This window comes from Falco naumanni, chromosome Z (genome assembly GCF_017639655.2).
Source record: "Falco naumanni isolate bFalNau1 chromosome Z, bFalNau1.pat, whole genome shotgun sequence".
Classification (NCBI taxonomy): Eukaryota; Metazoa; Chordata; class Aves; order Falconiformes; family Falconidae; genus Falco; species Falco naumanni.
In genome coordinates, this window is record NC_054080.1 from 63,991,998 (window position 1) to 64,005,378 (window position 13,381).

The 13,381-nt window shown below is 37.7% G+C and overlaps 2 protein-coding genes across 6 annotated transcripts in view; both read right to left on the bottom strand.

Moving 5' to 3' along the window:
• IPO11 (importin 11) overlaps positions 1-13,381 on the bottom strand; it is a 98,759-nt gene that overhangs the window by 9,614 nt on the left and 75,764 nt on the right. For 4 of the 5 annotated variants that reach the window (XM_040580152.1, XM_040580150.1, XM_040580151.1 and 1 more), the window contains exon 31: positions 1,285-1,380. In XM_040580152.1, coding sequence (XP_040436086.1) covers positions 1,285-1,380 — 96 coding nt within the window. Of the gene's footprint in view, positions 1-1,284; positions 1,381-10,035; positions 10,106-13,381 lie in introns of those variants that run through there. The other variant, XM_040580154.1, reaches the window with a different exon arrangement.
• Positions 7,573-10,094, bottom strand: LRRC70 (leucine rich repeat containing 70). Its single transcript, XM_040580159.1, has one exon. The coding sequence runs from the start codon at positions 10,092-10,094 to the stop codon at positions 8,160-8,162; it is 1,935 nt and encodes a 644-aa protein (XP_040436093.1). The 3' UTR covers positions 7,573-8,159.

Consider the following 13,381-nt stretch of genomic DNA (forward strand, 5'->3'; position numbering starts at 1 on the left):
AAGTTTTACTTATTTCTCAGTGAGAACTCTTTTCACCAAGTGCTGGCAAAGCAATGTTTAGAAATCGAAGGGACACTATAACATTGTCTCTGATACTAAATAGAACACAGCACCAAAGCACATTCCCAGACTTTGGGGTTGCATCTTCTATACTGAGAGTTGGGGCGGGGAAAGAGGGAAAAGTACTTTTGCAAGCAATTCTTGGGCATATTTCAGGCTCAGCACTAGTGTGGACTATTCTCAGTGTGCACTTATGTGCATACCACCTGTTTTAAGTGGAGCAAAACTTAATAGATCCTATGCAGGCTATTCCTTGCCAGCTGGCTTCAGTGTCAGCAAACATCCCCTTAAGCAATTAATTAATTACTTCTGCTACAGTCTGTTCCATTATAAGTAATTATCTGAAAGTAAGAAAATGTTTAATTCTTAGAATCCGGTAAATACTGTTATTAGAATAGTGTGTCTGTAGGGACATCTTGCAGAGCACCTGTATTTAATGTCATACAACTCTCCATCATTCTAAAACTACGTAAGCATTAAGACAACAAACAACATTAAGATCTCTGTCCTAAAAAATCCTTACTATTCAGTGTTTTTTTACTTTTCCATGAACTTTTACATCAATGGAATACCATCAGTAACCTGGAAGTCAGGAGGAGATAAATGAGTGTGGGGCTGGGTGGCAGCGCACTCTGAGCACCCCTGACACCACCTTCCTGCCACAAATGAACTCTAGCTCCCAGCTCTGGAAACTGTCTTCTAAGGTATGCTCTGTAGCAGGAGGTGTGTTAAGTAGAGCAACTGAAGGGGAGAATAGTCTTTGTGGGATAGGTGTTCAAGTTCTCCAGGCCGTGAGTTATTCCACACTAGGTCCACTAAATGAGGCTGAGGCATTTTGAAAAAGATCTTTGTTAAACTGCAGATGTCACACTCAAAGAAACTCCTGAGTTACCACCCCATCAACATACAAGCTTGCTGGATTGTAATTTTAGATATAATAGTTAAGTAAGCAAAAAGCTAATCTAAGCATATGAACATTTTTAAGACATCATTTAGTAGACAGCTTAATGAACAATATGAAATTATACTAATTTTGAGCCCTCCCTCTGCCCATTACAACTACTTTTCCTTAAGACTAAAACTTTCCTATCTTACTAAAACACTCACTCTTGTGAAAACAGAACTCTAAAAAGCATGACTTAACTGCCTACAGATTTTTCCAATCAAAACACTATATATAAAATAGCACTACTACCCCAGAAATTAATTAGATTTTCCACTTACTCTTTGTATGTTCCTGTTTCAGGATCTTCAGTCATAACATCATGCAGCCCTTCCACTGAAATGTTGATGATACCACAAAATTTATCTTGGATAACACTGAAAAAGAACAAAATTTATCTTGGGTAACATTGGAAAAGAACAGGAAAGTGACTTAGCTAAAGGAACTAAACAGGAAATTTGCTTAGTAACTGTAGAGCACATTTACTGAGCAGTATTTTCACTGCTTACTGCTTAGTCAAACATGCTATCAAACAGCTAATTCAGTTGAGTTTTTTTATTACACAATGACTTCAAAAATAGTCAAGAAACATTATTCTTAAATAGAATAAAATCTCATGTGCACCTCCTGAAAACCTAGAAATAACTGCAAATGTAATAGAAGAAGAAATACATTAGCACAGGACTGAAGAACTGAGTGGGGAGGGCATGCTCCTGCTAGCACGGAGGTCAGAACTGGCTTCTGTTCCTAACACATTTACACATTTTCTTCCATCGCTATCCAATCCAAAATCTACACACAAACTTGTATAGATGGTAAACTCCCCTACTGTTTTCTCTCCACAGCCTCAGGAGTATTTCGTCACCTTCCCTAGGCAGCTGAATGACACCTAGTTCTGCAGGAATACTTCTCTTAACTGCAGAAAGGAAGGTGGGGTGGGATTTCTCTGCTTAAACACAGGCACCTCCGGCTATTTGAAACACTAGGCTATCTAAGATAACTGCAAAGAGCTGGTAGGGATCACTCGGGATCTAAGAGAGACAAGCACCTTTCCCCAGCATGAGCTGAAGGCTAGACTAGATATACCCCAATACCCTAAATGACACTAAACACTTACATTTATACACTTGCTCCAGCTTTAAGAACAGATGTGCCAGCAGGGCAAGTGCACAGAAACACTAATTCCCCATGATTGGTAAAGCTGGTACCACCAGCTCCTGGTCAATGGACAGCTGCTGTTTGTGATGAATTTCCTGCTACTGTGGACCTAATGCCAAGGATGCTATTTTCGGAGTGTGGTGCACGGACTCCCACTCTGTGAGCTACAAAAGGGTGAAGACATACAACAAGTGAAAAGCTGTTCATCCTGGGGGATGACTGCTAAAGTTCCAGCTACAAGCAGCTGAGAAACAGAAAAGGCCTAACTGGTAATGGTAAACCACAACTCTTCCTGCAACTGCCATTGACTGAAGCATTTTATTACTCCCTTATTCAGAATTTTTGGCTTCTCTTTCCCCAACAGATGCCTGCTTCTGCCTACTAGACAGCAGCAATATGTCCCCTATTTGTTTAAAGGTACTGAATACTAAGTTAATGTGTTGTGGTTTAATGGTAGTTTTAATGTAGATAAATATATTTCTTAATATTCTTTCACTTCCATTTCTTATTTGGGATGAAAACTGAAAAACTGCATAAACTTGTACATTAGTTATTGCACTTGAAAAACTTCTTGTCAGACAAATAACAATTTTACATATATGACAAACAGACTTTATACAGCAATCGATGCTCTGGAAAAAACACGTATCAAGGTAGAACACTAGGTACATAAAGTATTTATTTAAAATTTAATTTTGATAATATTATGACTCAACTTATAACAATTTTGTATCCAAAAGATTATTTTTCCCTCTTATTTATTCAGCTACTGTTGAACACCATGATCTGAACTGTATTTTATATCACAAAACTTGAAACTCCCCAATCCCACAAAATGAAAATGGACACAATTTAAGTTGTTTGGCTTATTCTTACTATCACTGTCAAGTATATGTTTTACAAGAAACCTTCTTCCTTGCCAAAAAGCTTCCCCACCTCGCTCAGAACAGCAAAGTATTACATGCTGTGAGACTGAACCTGTGGGGGGTTCCGCAGACAGCCAGCGAACAGCCTACTGACCACACAGCACCGCTGAGAACACTGCCCACTCAGCAGCCCGCAGGACAAGCCCTCAGAGACACAGCAGGTTTCTTCACTTGAGTCAGAGGTTCCTACCTAGCACACCTCCCATTAAAGCTCTTTTTCTTCATACTTTTTTTTGAAACACAGCTCCAGGAAAATGCCACTGATGTGGTTAATTTTTTCCAACATGAGAAAGGAAACAGATGTCCTTAGACTCATGTCAATAGAGGACAAGGGGCATTCAACTGAGAACAAATGCAAACACTTTGCACCCTTATATAAGTAAACTATGCCCTGTACATAGGCACTATTTAATTAATAATACGGGTTGCTATCCGTTACCTGGTAGTTATGTTTCTTCCTTCCAAGCTGCATACGGAACCCCTAACTGCCACAGAAATTTTATATTGGGAGGGAAAAGAAAGGCATTTGACCCAATGAAGGCATAGCCTTTCCATCAGCTGCAGGGCTAATTATGGTCAATCTATTCAGGGAGGTTACTTTAATTAATGAACATGTAAACAAATTCTGTAGGCGTAGTGCTCATTAACCTTATGGGTTTCTTCCAAGTTTGCAGATTGCTAGGACGAACACACAAGGAGGCTCATTTCAGTAACTTCTGTTTCCAAGGATCAGTGATATCTCCTGAAGAAACTGAGGACAGCGACTGAAGACGCAAAATACTGTTCTTGATAGTTAGCTCCAAAGCACATAGAGAAATCATTGATCTCCTTAATTGGAGAGAGTATTTTTACTTTATGGCATAAATATGAGGAATGGTGTTTTACCTCTCTCTTCAGTGAAAGACAATTCATGGTATTTTTTTTTGTTTGTTTGTTTGTTAGGAAAGCAAAGCTAAAGAATACAGAACACCTTTCAAAGTGGGGTAACTTGCCTGCAGCTTTCACTAAATACCTTTTCTTTTCTCCCCTTTCTTTTCGCCTTTAAATGAGACATGAAGTTTCTTCTTACCAAAGACTCACTGAAATATTTATCAAGCATAGAATCATTAACAATGCAACTATTTTTAGAATACAAGACACATGCTGGTGAAAAATAAAGACAGCAAAGGTTCATTGTGATTTGGAAAGAAGAAATCTCAACTGAAGTTCAGTGCAAATATAAAATGCATCAGGCCTTATTTTCATAGAAAACACAGCCAAGGAAAATACTGTAATACTTTTTAAAAAGACTAAAATCGGCCTGCTTGTTTCAAGAAATACTTTAGAAAGTCACATGAGTAGATTCAGAAAAGACAGGGACACTGTATTTAGATGAATGTTTGAAATCAAACAGTTAATATTGTCCCTACCAAAATCTTTACTCCAGAGGAAGGCACCATTTAACCAGTTCCCCCTTTGAATTGCATATAATCCAGATCAGCAACATAATAACAACGGTGTCAAGTTATAAAAGTTTTTATTTATTTTTTTTTGCAACTACCTGCTTTCCCCCAGTTATCAGGACAAAACCTCATCTGTTATGCAGCAAAAATATCAAAAAACAGAACCAGAATTAAAGCATTATAACATCTGTAAGTTGTTAGGATTAACCCACTCCAGAATTCAGTTTCAAAGATACAATTAACACATATTAACATTATTTTTTTAATTAGGGCTTTTATGCTGTCTGTAAATACAATTCACCTTGCCTATAATGAAAACAAAATGTAGCAAATATTAGGGCAGCTTGTGCATGAATAATCTCAAAACTTTTATTTCAAAGTTTGCATAATTTGTCAGATAAAACCTTTGCAAGGGAAAAAAGCCAGATCACATCTGTTCTAAAAATAAGTAATACTTCTTTTTTTCTCATTCTGTCTATCATTTCTAATACACTCAGCTATATATTCAACATCTTTATTACCCTGAGGTTTTACTCAGAATCTGTATTTCCATTATATAAATAACCACTGTAAACATTTATTATCATAAAACATATATAACGATAAATTTTCAGGGGTAATTAAATAAAATGGTCCCCATGTCTGCTATGCATCTTCCTCAGCCTATCAGAAAGGGAGAAAAAATTCTGTGTGAGAAAACATACTTCATTTTAGAGTTTAAAAGTAACATAAGAAACTTTTCCACTTTTCTACCTCCACCAGGGTGAAGCAGCCAACAGCAGAAAAGGGAAAAACTTTAATTTTGTATCCTTACTAGTGTACAGTAGATTTGAGAAAGATGGATTCTTTATTATCTCATTAGCCAAGAGAAGAGGCAGAGTGGGACAGAGATTACTTTGCACATATAAATGTGAGCAATGTAAATGACTATTTCACATACACACACCCCTCTTAGGAACCGCACAGGGCTAAGGAGCTCCTAAACTAAGACAATTTTCCAGGGGAGTACTACAGCTGACCATAAAGTGCCATTTTGCTTCATAAGGGTAGACTTAAAAATCTGCTAATGACTAATTAATCTAATGATTAATAGTTAGATGCATGAACCACACCTGTAAATGACAGAATCTGTTTCCTAGCATGAACATTTAAAATACAAAAGTTACTAACTGCAAAAGAAAGGTATATCCCCCACAACTGCATAATGAATCTCCCAATTCCATACTAGTCTAATCCAGATTGTTGGCAAGTGGATATTAGAGGATGACTCCAATCCAAAGTATAGCTTCCAACTGCTCCAACTCTTTGCTTGCAAAAACAGCTCTGACAGTACCGGCTTCCTTTCATGCTACATCACTACAGACAGTGAGATTCATACCTGGCAAACAACTCCTATAGCAGCTGGAAGGGACACACTTCCAGAGTGAACTTGTCATGCCCTTCTGTTGAGCTGTGGAAATCAGAGCCTAAAACAGAGCTGTCCCCCACCAAATTTTTTTGAGAACTTGTTTTCTTCAGTCTCAACCTTTGCCACTCCCAAAACTCCTCTCTAACAAAGGCACAGCAGCATTTCTAGCAATGAAAACATAGTTAACTAGCTTCCACTGAATTTTAAGTCCATTATTTCTGAAGACATCCATATAAAATTGAAAATCTAGAAATACAGCACATAAAACTGCAGAACCTGCTACTCTGCAATCACGGACTGTGCAGCTGTTATAAGTGAAAACAAATCTAGCACTTCTCATGAGGAATTATGTAGGAGAGGCGGAAAACAACAAAAATGGATTAAAGAGGAAGAGACCATAATGGATCAGCCACCTAAAAAAAATTTAGCATGAACTACTCAATGTTTCTTTCCTCAAAAACATCTACCCATTACATTTAACATCTGATGTCCAGGTAGAAAATTATAAGAAAGTTTTTACTCAAGCAATCCACAATCATTTAAGCTTTTGTCTAAGTAGCTGAATTAAGTGTTCCATAAAATAAAACTATTTTATTATACAGTAAATTACAGTAAAATGCACTATTAAAATATAGTAAATTAATATTTCATGACATTCAATTGAGACACTTAACAAGCACCAAGAGGCACACTTGCACATCCAACACGCACACAAGTGCAGTCATAGCACTACATATGTACTAGTAGCAGATAGTATCTGTAATTTCTGGAAAGCAGCTGGAGATGGACAAACAGCATGATAGGGAGCAGCACAACACAGCCACGCACAGGAGTTGCACCAGCAGAAAGCAGGCGGGCTAGAAAAAGAACCCTGATGGCAGTTCTGGTTATCTGGAGAATGCCCTGGTCTCCAGGCTGGATGCTGGAACAGCAAGATACTTTCACACTACTTCGATTGATCCCATGGAGGACAGACAATCAAAACATTATTCTCCATTTTTCCTTGAGTAAAATGACCTAACGATAAATTGTACTGCCTGTAAACCAAGTGGTTTAAGCCTCCAGGGCACAGGCCTGTAGAAGACAAACAGTATCACCAAAAGTCCCATTCAGCTAGGTGAACATTTTACAGGATTGGACTATCTGGAATATACTTTTATGTTCTATTTCTTCCTGAATGAAGTTTAAATTACGGAATCACAGACATGCAGGTTGACAATAAAGCTACACCACACCAGACGTCACCTGACAATAATGCAATAGAGCATCAATATTCAAAATGGAAATATAAAGTTAAAACAAATGCAAGCTATATAGTGAAATAACATCCATCTTTCAAAGATGAAGCCTAAAATCAGCTCTCCACTAAGACCTTACACTTCCAAATATACACCACAAATATGTAAATACCTTCACCAGTTAATCTAAAATTATGTATTTACAGTGTAGTATATTTCTTATGTAGTACACCTCTTATCTAGCAAAAAACTCCTGACAACAAGTCTTTTATTGACAATAATTAATCAGATCTATTACCTTAGATATAATAAAGTTGGTCGATTTTTCAATCCAATAGAAATCTAGTTTTCTTATTAACTCTAATTTCAGGTATTTTCATAAAATGATACGGATGCATACAAACAAAAAAATCATTTTAATATGCTCATTATACAGACCGAATACACAATTTTGTATATTAAGCTATCATATGTATAAATAAAGTTATTATAATTTTAAATTTCTATTTTCCTCAAGAGTTTGAACATGCTAGAGGTAAATATACTAATTTTTTTCCCCACTGTGATGATTAGCAGAGGCAGAGTAGAAACTACATTACAATAAATAGATGAAGCATTAATGTTTTTTCCCCCGTTCTCCCAGGTTTCTTGGCTTCCTGATCCTGCTAAAACCTGAGGTTTTGCTTGCTTCAAAGCTTCAAGTTAGCTGTGGAATTCCTACAGAAATTTATACCATTAAGTATTGCAAAATAAATATGTGTGTACTTTATACTGCACATATGCTTGAGTTATAGATGAATGACTCCTTCTAATAAAATAAACATCAAAATATGCAGGAAGCAAATGATGATGCAGAACCCAAATTACACCATTTTCCACAATTCGACCAACTGATTTTCATCAGTGAATTTTTAGAAAACTGAATTCTTGATCTCTTGACATTTCAGACCACAATAAAGTTAACATCAAATGAAGTGAGATAAATCACAATGATGAGTGTTCAAATAATATGACCTGTGCCTGACTTTCAGATGCTGTTCGCTTGAGCAGCCTAATTTGGTCTAGTTCTGAATGCCCCATTGAATTCCGAGTTAGAGACTGCACTGGGTCTGTTACGTTGTACCTCCCAGGCTGATAAAAACCATAATATTCTATTCTCTTTTCCCCTGAGTTTTCCAGCACCTTTAGTTTCTGCCTAAACCGAACAATTTTACAGGTTAAGAATAGGATCACAGCACAAGCCAGAATGAAAAAGGCTAGTAAAATGTCAAAAGCCTGATTCAGCTTTTCAACCTGCTGTGTACAAAACAGAGATGTTTTTAACGATACAGGAGCAGCATCTGTTGGAAGTAACCCTTTTTCTTCTACGGTTCTGTTAACAGGTACAATCTGTGCTGGCATTTGCACTGCTAATGTTGGTAATACTGTGGTTGCCCGTGACAGAATTTCAGCAGCATTTTCTTCATAGGGCAATGGGTTAGCAGCTGTAGCTGTAGTGCCCTCCCACAAAGCAACGTATTCAGTTTCTGCATTGACAAACTGCTCAAACGGTTCAAATGTGTTGTGCCTGTTTCCCTTATGCCACGCCATCAGCAATGTGGTAGCACTGTGACGGACGCCTGCTGACCCCAGACTCCAGGCTGTATCTGGGCTGGCAGTAGGGCCACTGCAGTTTGCAAACTGAGTCCACTTAATGTAATGCAAAGGTCTACCACGCATACTCGGGGGATTCCAACAATGAATTTTTACAGAAATAGGAGATGATGCTAACCAATTAAGTAACCCAAGCATTTCGCAGCTGCAGTTCCAAGGATTATAATTTACCTGTAGATGAGTTAAAGATGCTAAGGGCTTGACCACTTCAGGGTGTAACTCAGTAATATTATTGAACGCTAAGCTGAGTATTTTAAGTGACTGCCCCATTTTTTCAAAGGTACCATCACCAATGCTGGTTATTTTATTTCTGTCTAGCTGCAGATACATTAAATTATTCAATAAAGCAAAAGTGTTGGAATTTATATTTTCTAGATCATTATAACTTAAGATTAATTGACTAAGGTTGCTTAATCCAAAAAATCCATTTACAGCAATATGGTTTAGCTTCATGTTTTTTAAAGAGAGATATCTGAGCTTGGTAAGTCCTTTAAATGCAAAAGGATTTATCGATCCAATGGGATTGTGAGACAAAGAAAGTCTTTCAAGATTTCTGAGCCTTCCAATAGCTTTTGATGGCACAAGTGTCAAATTATTACCTTCAAGAAACAAATATGCGAGGTTTTCAAGATGATGAAATGCTGAATCTGATATCCGTGAAATCTTATTATTGGCTAGGTTAAGTGTTTGGAGACTTATCATTCCTAAGAAAGTCCCACTTCCAAGGACACTGAGACGATTTCTTTGAAGTGTTAAATATCTAACAGAAAGGAGATCACTAAATAATCCTCTGGGAACAAAAGCTATTTGATTATTCTGAAGATATAAACAATGAAGACTGGAAAGACCTTCAAAGATTCCTGGATCCAGGCGTTTAATATTATTGTTATTTAGATGCAAGTAGTACAGTTTCGGGAGTTCCACAAAAGCTTTTGGGTGTACATATGAAATACTGCAGTTATCCACGTAGAGCACAGCAAGCTTCTGAAGGCCTCTTAGTTCATTCGGAGTGACACACGATATATTATTCCCACTGAGGTACACAAGAATTGTTGTTTTTGGAAAGTTCCGTGGGATGCTCGAAAGCCCTAAATTACGACAGCTAACTTGTCTCCCTGTGCAGAGCTGGCAAGCAGCTGGACAGCCAAGAGCCACCTTCTGGAGCAGCAACACAAGAAAACAATTAAGGATATACAGGAATGCTCCTGGGCAGGGTGGAGAACTTTGCAGACCACTCATATCCCTGTCTTTGGCCTTCTCACTCATCTCTGACTTCACTAGTAGAGATAAAAAGAAGTTTATAAATATTATTAATTTGAAAGTTTAAAGATTCTACATCTACAGTCTTTAAAATATAAGCATTGCTTTCCAGATTGGTATTTTATATATTCCCCTTTGATGAGGGGAATAAGCAGTTTAAAAATAAAACACACTAGGATTGAACTACACTGAAAACATTTTCAAAGTAAACGAACAATGAAACAAATGCACTGCCAACCTAGACAGAATATATTTAATTGGTTCCACCATAAAAGCAATTAAGCTGCCAAAAGAACAGCTTCTATTAAACTCAAAATACTTCATATTAGCCGTTTCCTTACAGTTAAGAACAACTAGGAGATGTTTCAATAGCATTCAAGTAGAAATGAGCTTCCTTTCACTGGCGGCTCATTTATAATTTGAATTTTACTTTTATAAAGCTGAGTTACATTAAAATAAGCAAAAACCAATTCCTTACCCCAAATCTGAAGTGCACAATTTCTGTTATCTTGCCGTTTTGCAGTTCATTGGACTAAGTTACAAGCTGACCAAGTATACTTACCTGTGAAACCTCTGTAAAGGCAGAACAGCTGCGAACTAGAGCACTCACATTTTGCCCCACGATTTGTAACTGTTCGCTCAGGAAACTAAGAAAGAAGTGGTTAAAGTCAGGTTGCCATGGATACAGGAAACCCTGGGACAGGAAGCCATTTTATCTGTGCTTCAGAAGTATTGTTGGAAAGGAAATCTCAATGATTTGTTTCTAGAAAACCAAGAACTATCTTAGTTTGTAACTGCTGCTGTTTGGCGGTGTTTTTTTTTTAAACTACTGTTTTTAACTAGGAGAGCTTAAAATATTTTTATCTAAGTTAGGTATGACTTTTAGAATGAAGCATACACATTTGTAACAGCACTATTGCATTACCTGCAAACCCTTTATCTTTCAGTGGAACTCCAAAATGTGCTATTAAACTAACAGCACCACTTACACTGTTGACACTCTGCAGAACCACCCTGCCACCACACACACACCCCCGGCTCTCCAGCAGCCCAGCAGGGAGGGAGATTCCAAGGTCCGGCGGGCAGAGCCCCAGTGCCTCCTGCACTCCCGCAAGGCGCACACACCGACAGCCAGCCCAGGGAAGCTCAGGAAATCTCAGAGATGAGAACTGCGCGATGTGGTGCTAAACTGCTGTCTATCTGTTGTATTTCAGACTTGAACCAGGCCCTTTGTTAAGTCTCACTTTAGGCCACTTTTTGTAAAGCCAGTTTATCCACAGAGGACTACGTATATCCTTACAGCCACACCTCTGCTCCACAGCTTTCACTTCCTGCAGTGTCCTTTGTGCAGAAAAACACTTCGTGCAAACATCTGCACTATAAATACCTCCTTTGCCTAAGTACCGGAGATTACATCCTCAGTTTATCCATCACAAGGTCATACTACCTGCAAAGTCCAGTCACGTCAAAGGAGGAAAGGGGAAACAACAAAATGAGATGGCAAATTAGAGAGTAAGCCTACAAACAGCAGTGTTACTGTAAAACCACAATTTATACTGTAATGAGACCTTCTGCTCAGCAAAATGAAGATGACAAAGCCTATCGGTAGGAACAGTCAAGGAAGAGACGCAACAGCAAAAGAATCAAAAGTCACTGCTGCCACAGAGATCTCATACAGGAAGCACAAGTTCACACAAGGGGCGGAGTATCTCCCAAATACCTTTGTCTGTAATAATCCAAGCTGAAATGCATGAAGCACATGAGCAAAGGAAGCAGAATAGACATGGGTGTGCTCTTGAAGAGGCTTTCTTCCAAACGCTGCCAAAAGAAACTTACATTTCTGAAGTTTAAGAAAAAAAAAGGTTTTGCCCATACGTAATGGTTTTTTTTGTTTGAAATCTGTGAAATACTCAATATCAAAGAGAAATATTCCTTCAATTTTTCAGCTTGAGCTGACGAAAATTAGCTTGAGTTGGGATGGAAGGGAATGTTTTAAAAAACCCAAAAACCCCAAAATTAATGATTTTCAATTCTATCAGAGTCAATACCTCTTATAAAATCTAGTTTAAAGTAAGAAATCAGTAGGACAAGCACAACTGATTCACAGGCCACTTTAGACAAAGCCTGTATTAGTCACAATGCAGAATTTGAACTGCATTTGGCTCTTCTTTTCCTGAGACCACTAAAACAATAGGAAAACTAATTGTTCCTTAGATTTAACTATTTATTTTCACATCTTAGTTTTTCATGGTATTTAATACAATAGTTGATATAGAGGAAAGTAAAATAAAATGGTATGTCATTTCCTTGAAGGGAAAACACTTCGTAATTTTGAACGGCTCCCAGGATGATTAGGGAATTATCCCAGATATGGGGGAAGGAACAGCAAGAGTAATTGGAAAAGATCATCCAGCTCAAATAAGAGTCAGGTGAGAAGAAAACCAGAGATTGACCAAAAATGAAAAATTACTTAAAAAGGGAAATTACCTCCTAACTAAGCTTCACTACCTATAGCCTATTCTATGCTAATATTTACATGGGTAAAGAAATTACTAGGAATTATTTCTTCTAAGATGAAGAAGCGCTACAGGGTTAAAAGAAAGTGGTTCCAATCTAAAAAGAAAAGTTTTAGAAGACAAATGTCAAAAAGATCTCCCTTTCTGCAAAATGTCAGAATTAACATTTAGAAAACGAGCAGGAATTGCTAAAGCTCTATAGGCTATCAGCACACAAATACAGAGTAACCAATAGAATGGGGGCCAGAAAAAAGCTGTGCCCAGTAAGCGGCCGAATGTCTCTGTGTTCTTGTATTAAACATGCTTTTCTCAACATTCACAAAAATGTTGCTCAAATCCTAGCTGCCACTGTCATTCTAAGGATATCACTGACCTTTCTGAGTCTCAGATCCCATGCACACATAAAAAAGTAAGTATCTTAATCCAGGTCATGGCTCCTTACAATTTGCTCTAGGAAATGTGGAGAAAGTCCTGTCTTGCACTTTGTAAATTTGGCACCTGGAGACCTGCAGATCTGACCGGATTGTAATGTCCAGGTATTGCTTCATTAAGAGTACACACTACCTGTTAAAGAATGAGACGTAAAATAACATGCCACATAACTGACACCGTTTTGGGTAAAACCATAAAAAAGATGGGGATATATATAACTTTTATCAGCGTTTCTCAAACTGGCTTGTATTTAAAACAATAAAAGTACTACTTGGAAACTGTCGGGAAAACACTTCAAAGAGGGAAAGCCCGAACATGTCTTTCAAACAAGCTTAGGCATAGGCA